Raw genomic sequence first — 10,570 nt, 5'->3', positions numbered from 1 at the left:
GGCAGTTAACTTATAAGATAAAGTTAGAATGTTGGCTACTTTTGCTACACACAACATTTACTGCTAGTATGCTTCCCCTGGCCAGTTTCACGCTGATGCAGCAGCGTGTCAACTCGGGGCCAGAGATCCCTACAGGGGTTGACTGAGACTTTGCTGCAGCTGTATCACAGTTGAGTTTCTTCAGCCCAATCCTTCCTTCACTCCCCCCGTGTTGATCCCAAGAACATTCCAGAAACACTTCCTCATGTTTGCTAGGGTCACACAGGATACTACGAGATCACTACTCTCCTTCTGTGTAAGAGAACTATGAACAAAGCCCAGAAATGTGAAGCTTGGCGACCTCCCCAGCGGCTAGGGGTTAAGTCTCGTAGCTATCACCACTTTGGCCTGACTTTAGTCCAGGCCAGGGAGTTGCCCACATGGCCCAGCAGACCTCTCCTGTCTCCCAGCTGCTCCTTTCAGCAGTGCATTTCAGTCCATCTGCCTGTTCCGCTCCCCACTCTGTTTCTGGGGAATCCTGTCACACACCCTCACTCCCCGTCATACCACTAGTGTACACTCCAGTTCTTCTACGCAAAAATAAATAAAATCTTTAAAAACCAAAGAAATGTGAAGCTCGGAATAAAAACAGGCAATAGAACAATGTCACTTTAAGAAGTGGTTAGAGGCCCTCCCTGGTGGCGCAGCGGGTTAAAGCACTGCATTAAGAAGCTTAAGCCACTTCTGCATGAGTTCGATTCCGCCTGCCTCTGAGGAGATCCACATGGCGTGGCAGACCTCTCCTGACCCGCCCGCTGCTCCCCTCAGCAGTGTACTTCGTCGATCTGCCTGTTCTGTACCCCACTCTGTCTCTGGTGAAGCCTCTCACCCTCCGCATCTCTGGCCTGTACCTCAGTTCTGTATGAATAAATAAATCTTTAAAAAAAAAAAAAAAAGAAGTGGTTAGTGCTGGTAGCATTGTTGCATCAAAGTGCCTGCAAAATAGGTTGCTTTATGGGAGAAGGAAGTGGGTGCAAGATTGGTGAGGTTGACTGTCTATATTGCTCCATTTTTTGGTCCTTATGAGGTCTTATTTTTCCAAATGTCTTTCCTCAACACAAGAATAGATACAGTTCAGAAACAAATGGCATTCAGCGCTCCCTGAAATGATCGAGCTTTGCAGCGTGAAGCTAATGGGCGGAGGCTGTACTCTTTATCAAACATATCGATTCTGTTAAGGAGACATAGCTGAAAATGCTGGGTCTACAACTGGTATCTTGCTAAAGAATAAATTATATCCTGCGCTATAATTATGTATTCAGCAATAATGAATACTAGGAGAAAATAGCAAAGTAGTAATTATACCAATTATAATTGATTAGTTGGTATTAACATAAAATGATGTGCTCATCTTATTATATTCTCTTATGCTATAAAGCTCTGATGTGTTAAGATATTTGATTCTGCCTTAAAATCCACTTTTATAAATGGCTGAATGCAGTGAATTTGGAAGGACACTGGGAGTTTATGTTATTACTCATGATGAAATTGTTCTCAATATGCTACAATTTCATTGTTTTGTGCTACTGTGAATTCTAATTGTTTTACTGTTTCCATGCTATTGGAATGCTATCTATGCATTTTAAAAAACAGTAAAGATACTCTAAGAGAACTGTAATGACTGGAATACATGGATAGACACTATTATGCACTCTATGTTAAAAATTGAGATTATAGGGGCCAAAGTGACTGCTGTCTGTCCTACAGAAAACAGGGCTCTGAGTTTCCACAGCGCGAGATTGACAGTTTAAGCTGTCAGGCTGATAATCTGTATTCTTCTGGCTAGTTGGCTGCCTTTAGAGTTGTTTTTTTTTAAGATTTAATTTATTTATGCATACAGAACTGGGGCACAGGCCAGAGGCGCCAGGTGGTGAGAACATTCACCAGAGACAGAGTGGGGAACAGAACAGGCAGATCGATGAAGTACACTGCTGAGGGGAGCAGCAGGCGGGCCAGAAGAGGTCTGCCACGCCATGTGGGTCCCCTTCCTGGCCAGGGATAGAACTGGAGCTGCAGTGGCTGCAGAGAGCTTCATGATGCTGCGCTTTATCTCTGCGCCACCAGGGAGGGCCCTGCTTTTAGATTTTTTTTCCTGCCTTTAAATTTTTAACAATGAAAGTGAAGTCTACTCTAGGTTAAATTTATACTGGAAAAAAAACAACAACAACAACAAAGGAAAGAGGTTTTGAAACGTAAAACATCAGGGTAAATGAGCTCCAATTTCACAAGGCAAGGAAGGCCAGTAGGCTGCTTGGCCGACTGACTTAACTTCGTGATGACCTTGTGCCCTCTATGGCCAGGCGGGAATACTACAGGAATGAAGCAGTTCCTCTGTAAAAGTCGGAGAGCACACAGAATGTAGCTCAAACTTTAGTAAGAACAGACATAAAATAAGACAAAAGACACTTGTGGCTATGTAGAGTTCCCTAAGGCCAATTTTAGTGAGTAGTTATGATTTAATTATAATTTTAAACAAAAACCTAACACATATAAATAGGTTAGGTATTTTCTAAGCTATACATACATCTTTCCTTTGAAAGAAATTGTGTGGTATGAAGGAGGAAGGCAACTTTGAAGTAACATAAAATTGAACTTTTCATGGTTCTGAATTATGTAAATGTAAGCGCCAACCCAGGGCTCTCCCTCGTGGTGCAATGGGTTGAAGCACAGCGCTGAGAAGCTGGCGGCGGCCATTTCTGTGCCAGTTTAGTACCCAGCGCTGAAGGTGACCCGCATGGCACGGCAGACCTCTCCTGTCTCCCCGCTGCTCCCCTCAGCAGTGCACTTCGTCCGTAGGCCTGTTCTGCTCCCCACTGTCTCTGGTGAAGCCTCTCACCGCCCCTGCACCTCTGGCCTGTACCCCAGTTCTGTATGCATAAATAAATAAATCTTTAACAAAGAAAAAAAACACATCCAAATCATTTCACACACACACACACACACAAATCTTAAGATCTAGAGAAAAAAGTCATATTAGGGTATTAACATCCCTCCTCCTTCTCTTGCATTAAAGTGTTTCATTTTTCACTTACTCAAGTATAATGGGGAGTTTGGAGGACCTTCCATTTCATCTGTAGGTTCTGAAGAGTGAGATTGTGTATTCACACAAGCAAACATCAATTATAACAAAATGTAGAATCCATTCTAAAGGCATTTCTATCTGTAGCAAATTATAGAAAAATTGCTATTGCTAGTATACTTTCTATACTGTTCAGATGGCTTAATAGCTTGTAACAAAGTCTTTTATGATGATGCAAAATTAACGTTGGGAAAACTAAAGTTTAACTGATAATGACTAAAAACATTGCATTGGTTTTTATGATGCAGTAGACTCTCATTTTAATGAATGTGAATTGCTGTGCTGTATCCAAATCTCATTAAAATGGAAATTTACTGATAAGACAGGCTATTCAATCTTTTTTTTCCCCAAAAGGACAGGTTTTTTGTTTTTTTTTTTTGAGGGCTGCTCTAGCGATTTTTTATTTTTAATAATAGTGGAGGTTGAGTTGGAGCTGAGGTCGATTGGGACAGGTTTTCTTTTTTTTTTTAATATTTATTTTATTTATTTATGCAATAAGAACTAGAGGTAGGCCAGAGGTGTGAGGGGTGAGAGGACTCACCAGAAACAGAGTGGGGAGCAGAGCAGGTGGCTCGACTGAAACACACTGCTGAGGGGCGCAATGGGGAGACAGGAGAGGTCTGCTGTGCCCTGTGGATCAGGTCCTTGCCTGGGGATCAAACTCGTGCTACAGTGGCTGCAGATAGCTTCATAGTGCTGTGCTCTAACCCAATGTGCCACCAGGGAGGACTCCAGTATAAAGTATTTTAAAAGTAATTTAAAATTTCAAATCATGGCCCACTGTTACTAATAAGAAATTACTTATTCCTCATTTCTCAATTCACTATAGAAAGATTAGGAACTATTGACTGTTATGGCTATTTCCTCGCCCAAACTATAATAGCAGACCAGTAAAAAAAAAAAATCCCAATTTCCCACTACTAAAATTATGTCATGGTAAACAGTTTACTATATTTTTCTTTAAAAAGTAAGCTCATGGGGAGTAGGCCAGTGACCTGCTTATCTCATTGGGCCAGCTTAGTCAAAGGGGTTATCTCAACCTAAGGAAGTTCAAAAGTGTAACAGATTACCTGTTCAACTTCTTTCTCTCCTTCTGCTAGCTGAAGCATCATTGTACTCTGGGGAACTGTTACTCAAGTCTCCTCAGCAGTCAGCTACAGCACTTTACCACCACCAGGTACATGATCCAGGACTGGCCAGTCAGCACCCCCCACCCTGGCCATACCTCTGAGTCCAAAGATGTACACGGAATCCAGCATGGAATGCTTGTGCAATTTCATCTATTGATGTTCTTGCTTTCTTCTGAGATTTCTGAAGTGGGGTGATGCAAGTCTGTAGGTGCCTGTGGCTTTGGTTTCTATGGTGCCAGGAAAGTTACCTGCAGGAGATAATAAGGCCAAAAGGGGAGATGAACTAGTAGGATGACACAGAACTGTGGGACGGAGTTCACGCTGCAGTCAGCTGCACCTGTGAGCTGACCAGCTAAGTGAACCATAGATGCCCTTCACTGCTTCATCTCCACACAGAGCGAGTAAGTATGGGCTGGTCTCACCTCAGTGCTCTCTCCTCAGGTAAAAGATGGGACAGTGGGCATGTGGCGATGGGCATCTTTCTGAAGACATCTTTTCCAAAAATGTTAGTCTTGGCCCTGCCTGCCTGGGACTGCATAGGTGTTTCTTCTCACAGACCTCTTCCCTTGGCAAAACAGGAGCGGCCACTCTACTGCTCACCTGTGACTATGCAGGTGTCTCTCTTTTTCCTAATGAATCTGATCTTAAAATGTAAAAAAAAAAAAAGAAAGAAAGAAATGTTAGCCTCAAGTCAGCCATGGCTTCAGTCTGCAATGGCCGACCTCTTGGGGGATACCCTTGCCATTTTGGGATCCCCTGTCACTAGTCTCCTGAGTTTCCTTTAGCTTTCCACTTATTGGACCAGAGAAGCACATCTTCCACCCCTCCTTAAGAGAATTATTTAGGAAATAACATGCCCAAGGTTTGACATGCCTGGATATGTCATTAATCTGTCCTCAAACTTAACTGGTAACTTGACTTTGGATAGTATCCTAGGTTGGGAGTTTTCCCTAAGAATTCTTAAGCACTTCTCTGTTGTCCTTTTTCTTGCTTCCAGTGTGGATGTTGAGAAGCTGGAGATATGTTAATTCTTGATTCTTTGAGTGCAAGAGATTGCCCAGGTCTTGAAGATAGATGCTTCCTTTTGTCCTTGGTGTAAAGTTTCCCAAATAATATGTGCTGGAATTTATCTATTTTCAGTTCATTGCTGGCACCTGGAAATTCAGATCCTTCAGTTCTAGAAAATTCTGAATTTCGATTTTGTTTCTGCTTTCTGTCTCTGTGTCTTCAGACCTCAAATTATTTGAACATTTATCTTGTACATTAGTCCCATTTTTTTCTTTATTTTTCCATTTTTTGCCTTTTGGCTCCACTTTCTGAGTTTGTCAACTTTAATTCCTCTTTTATTGAATTTTAATTTCTGCTACCATGCTTCTTACCTTTTAAGAGCTGTTTTTGTTCTGGAGATGCTTAATAAAATAGCATTCTGTTTTTTATTTTATGGTGACATCTTCTAACTCTTTAAAGATATATTTCTTTAAAAATCAATAATGGTTTTCTTCTTGTACCACATGGTGTTTTCGCCACAGCTTTTTTTCCCATTTGTTTTGTTCTTGCTTTTCATGATAAAGACATCCCTCAGCTAACTATCTGCAACTCTCAACTATCTGCTCACATTTAAGAATGAGAACTTGGGGGCCTCCTTGGTGGCACAAGGGGTTAAGTCTCAGCACTATGAACTCCAGCATGAGTTTGATCCCGGGCCAGGGAGGTGACCTACATGGTGCAGCAGACCTCTCCTGTCTCCCTGCTGCTCCCCTCAGCAGTGGATTTTTTTTTAAGTTTATTTTTACATCATTTTGTACATTTTTTTTTTTTAAGATTTATTTATTTATGCATATAGAACTGGGGCACAGGTGCAGTGGCAGGATTCACCAGAGACAGAGTGGGAAGTAGAACAGGCAGATTGACGAAGTACACTGCTGAGGGAGCAGTGGGGAGACAGGAGAGGTCTGCTGTTCCTGTGGGTCACCTCTGAGGCCGGGGATAGAACTTGCACTGAGGCGGTTGCTGCTAGCTTGCAGTGCTGCATCCTAATCCGCTGTGCTACCAGGGAGGGCCCCCAGCAGTGTATTTCAATCTGCCTGTTCTGCTCTCCAAGCTGCCTCAAATGAATCCTCTCACCACCACCCCCCACCTTTGGCCTACACCCCAGCTCTTATATGCATAAATTAGTAAAATAAATGTTAAAAAAAAAAAACAGAAAACAAAAACATGGATTAGAACCTTCCTGTCAGTGGGGTGAGGGTGGTTGAGCCTCACCGAGGGATCTGACAGGCTCATTTGCTGGGAAACAATTCAATTTTGCTCAGCAATGGTGATCTTCCAACAGATTTTACTTCTGGGCCCCAGAATGCTCCAAGGTGCCAAAATACTTATGCCCTATTTTACTTTGCAAAAGACCATATGCTTTCCATCCAGCCGGTCCTGAGTGTTGGGGACAACCTGGGAAGAAGAGGCTTCTTACTACAACAAAGATATGATGCTGAACTCTGTCTGGGTGGGAAGGAACACAGGGTGGTGGAAAGTACGTCAGAATAGTTCTGCCAGAGGAGCCACCTGGCTTCATCACGGACCCCTCTGAGAACCTGATAAACAGGGTACTGTTAAAAAGTGTACGCACGCAGGTCTTGGTGGTGGCGCAGGGCTGATGCTCAGGCTGTCACCAGTGCTGCGTGGGTTCCATCCCCAGCCAGGGAGCTGACCCACAGAAGACCCCTAATCTTGCCAGTGCTCCTCGCCAGTGCGTTTCGGTGGAACTGTTCTGCTGTGCACTGTTCCGGTGGATCTTCTCACCCCCCCAAACTCTGGCCTAACCCCCAGTTCTTGTATGTATAAATAAAAATAAACTTTAAAAAATACTTATAGACATCAAACCTTCAGACCTTTGGCCATAGGAAGGAAAGATTATTTTTTCTTTTTATGAATACATCTCTAAATAAGTTTAGAAAAGCTAGTAAAAATGGGGATGGAGTGAAGGATGCTGTTGCCAAAAAGCTAAAACATAGACAAACCCTAAGTCACTAATATTTTTTCACTTAACATGGTTAACTGGAAAAGTGAATTATCAACACATTTTAAAAAATCTTCTGTGGAGAAAATATAACTTTCCTCCCCAATCCTGATTATAAATATGTAGTAAGCATATTCTCAAGTTCTAATGGACTGAGATTTCCCCCAGGATTTAGACCAATGTAATGCATTTTGGCTGTGGATTCTAAATCTTTTTAATCTTCAGCACAATGAACTCATTTTTTTTACAATATTCCATGAGAATTTAAGACGGTTCTTTAATCTATTTCCTGAGCAGTCAGTAGCTCAAGACCAGTAAGCTTCCAACTGAGGCTTAAAATAGCCAGTTTCAGAATCTCACATTCCATTTATTCCCATTTTTACTTAAAAGGCAGTAAAAATGTTCTCTAATTCATATACTACTATTGTATAAAACAGAGGTACAACTGCTGAGTGGCTTCAGCTCTGCCTCAGTCGGAAACATTTGACAGCTCATGTGGAGAGTTGAAGGGTCAAAATAGGTGAAAAAAGATGACTTAAGTATTAAATAGGATGGTATTATACAAACAGTTCTGTAAACTTTTTTGCTTAAATATGTACTTACAGAAATCACTAACCCATGTTATGGCAAGCATTTCTCAAATAAGTCACTGGCCCTCCCTGGTGGTGCAGGGGGTTAAAGCACAGCACTGAGAATCTAAAGCAGCTTCCACCTGAGTTTGATACCTGCCTGCCCTGGAGGTGACTACATGGCGCGGCAGACCTCTCCTGGCCTGCCCGCTGTTCCCCTCAGCAGTGTACTTCGTAGATCTGTCTGTTCTGCTCCCCACTCTGTCTCTGGTGAAGCCTCTTGCTGCCCCTGAGCCTCTGGCCTGTACCCCAGTTCTGTATGCACAAATAAATAAATCTTAAAAAAGTCACTGACCATTGTAAGTTTAAGAACTTTGAGGTTTAATTTGTATTATTGATGCTCAACGTGTTTTATCCTTTTTATTTTAAAGATTAACTTATTTATGCATACAGAACTGGGGTAGAGGCCAGAGGTGCAGGAGCAGTAAAAGGATTCACCAGAGTGGGGAGCAGAACAGGTTGACTGATGAAGTACACTGCTGAGGGGAGCAGTGGGGAATAGGTCTGCCACACCCTGTGGGTCAGCTCCCTGGCTGGGAATGAAACCTGTGCTGCAGGGGCTTTAGCTTCATGTGCTGTGCTTTAACTCACTATGCCACCAGGGAGGGCCCAGGCCTGTTTTATGTGTTTTAACTCCCAAACGGTAGAAGGGTGAAAACACAGCCCTGGCACCAGAATACTTGTTCAAAACTTGAATCACATTTTCTAGCTATAAAACATTGAGGTAACTTAGCTAGCAACAGTTATAAGCCTGGGACCAGCAGTCCTGAGGTACTTCTAACAGTGCTCAGCACAAGCTCTATGTAACTACTACTATGACGACGACGACAACCTAAATTGATCTACTGTGTCTCTGAAGTCTTGTCTGGTAATCAGCAATTTGTTTTGAACTGCCTCTCTTTCTTGGACAAAAAACCCCAAAACTCCAACTTATTATACATGTTGAAAATTTTCAATAAAGAGCTCTTGGATATAAGGTAAGGTTCAAGTGGCTCAACTTGATTCTAAATATATTAAAATCATATGTGTTTGAAAAACTAGGTTTTTTTTAATAGTCAAAAAACTACCATCCAGTCGAAATGTTTTTATTTGGTAAATACACAAACAGAACTCGGAACGTAACAGTTCAGACTCTGCGGCGCCTAGCACGCAGCACTGCAGTGGTCCATAATGCAGCTGTCCTTCCGGCCTGCGCAGCCTGGCTCGCTTCCTCTCACCTGTCACCAGGCTGAGCGGCTCTCAGAAGTCCTGCCGGATGTTTTCTTTGTTTGCCTCTCCGTGTTGCTGCTTCATCTGAAAGACTTCATTTTCTAATTGCACAATCGTCCTTTCAATCTCATAATTCTTACTGACCAGGGAGACCCAACTACAAAGGAAAGAAAAAGAATGATTACCCCGGGTGACATTTCTCACATAAGATTGTATTTATGTGGTGTTTTCACCCAGGGTCTTCATACTAACCTCCACTCAACTCACTAAACGTTGCATTTAAGAAAAAAAGGGCACAATTTGAGGAAATGAATAAAGTGTACACAGGATCTTATAGTTTCAGTGAGTCTACAATTCTCTCAAAATAAAAAAAAAAGTAGTAAAAAGAGCAAACTAGAAAGAACTGACAGGAAATGAAGGTAGGATTTAGCTGAACTAACAGAAACGGAAATAAAGTGGGTGCTTAAGGTGAAGCAAACAGTTAAAAGAAAAGTGAAGAAATTTCTATTACTGATGGAAAAAGAAATCCCAGATAAAAGGAGCCACTCCTTTCCACAGAAAATCTCCAGGACAAATGAAAGGAACACATATGCATATTTAGAAGATCCTACTAGCCTGAAATAAAATAAAAAAAGATGCTTCACAGATCCATGACATGGGGTACAGGGAGGTGATGGGAAAAGAGTGATGCAAAATCCAGGCTTCTATTCAGGAAGGTGAGCCAACTTAGTTGTGTAAATGAAGAACTTTTTTTAAAAATAAGATACATAACAAAGCAAATGAAGACAAATTATCAAGAAAATAAGGATACCTTGCAAGTCAAACTTTTTCCTCTTATAAGGAGACTACAGATATAATTCTATTCAGAGCAAAAATAACGCGTAACAGGATACACCAAGACCAGAACCCTTGAGCAGTGGTTTCTCTGTTCTAATTCTCACTCATTCCAAGATGCACGTCAGAAAGAGGCAGGGGTGAAGCTCAGGACACAGAACACAGGCCCTGGGCACCTACACACGCCACTGCGCTAGGTTTGGGTCATACTCCTGGGTTTGGCTTTAGATTGTGCTTGGCCATTGAAAGATGATCAATGTGGAGACTCACTTTGACTCCATTTCTCTCAATTTAGATCCAGCTGTGAGCTGCATGTTCTTTCGCTGCCAGTTTAAATCCTGAATGTGTTTCCTGGAGAAATTAAAAACTATGTAAAAATTATTTATATAACACAACTATGCAACGTAAGACTAAATCACAGAAAAGTGTATAATCAATAGAGTATCTTTAGTCCCTTGAGAAGAACAGTTAATACACAGAGACTAATTCCTGGAGTTAACTTCCTTTTAATTGTTTTTCAGCTACAAGTTAAAACATGCTGACTGTGGGCGCTCCCTGGTGGCACAGCACAAGGAAACTAGCTGCAGCCACTGTAACAAGAGTTCAATCCCTGGCCAGGGAGCTGACCCACATGACA

The 10,570-nt window shown here is 42.0% G+C and overlaps 1 protein-coding gene across 1 annotated transcript in view; it reads right to left on the bottom strand.

Moving 5' to 3' along the window:
* Positions 1–8,959: 8,959 nt before the first annotated feature.
* Positions 8,960–10,570, bottom strand: part of BCAS2 (breast carcinoma amplified sequence 2) — a 7,807-nt gene continuing 6,196 nt past the window's right edge. The window contains exons 6-7 of the mRNA XM_004689624.2: positions 10,204–10,284; positions 8,960–9,256 (exon numbers count right to left, since the gene is read on the bottom strand). Coding sequence (XP_004689681.1) covers positions 9,130–9,256; positions 10,204–10,284 — 208 coding nt within the window. The 3' untranslated portion in view covers positions 8,960–9,129. The remainder of the gene's footprint in view (positions 9,257–10,203; positions 10,285–10,570) is intronic.

The sequence above is a fragment of the Condylura cristata genome, unplaced genomic scaffold (assembly GCF_000260355.1).
Source record: "Condylura cristata isolate star-nosed mole 26May11 unplaced genomic scaffold, ConCri1.0 scaffold00026, whole genome shotgun sequence".
Lineage (NCBI taxonomy): Eukaryota > Metazoa > Chordata > Mammalia > Eulipotyphla > Talpidae > Condylura > Condylura cristata.
Note: the sequence above shows the minus strand (reverse complement) of the source record. Positions and strands in the feature narration are given on the sequence as shown.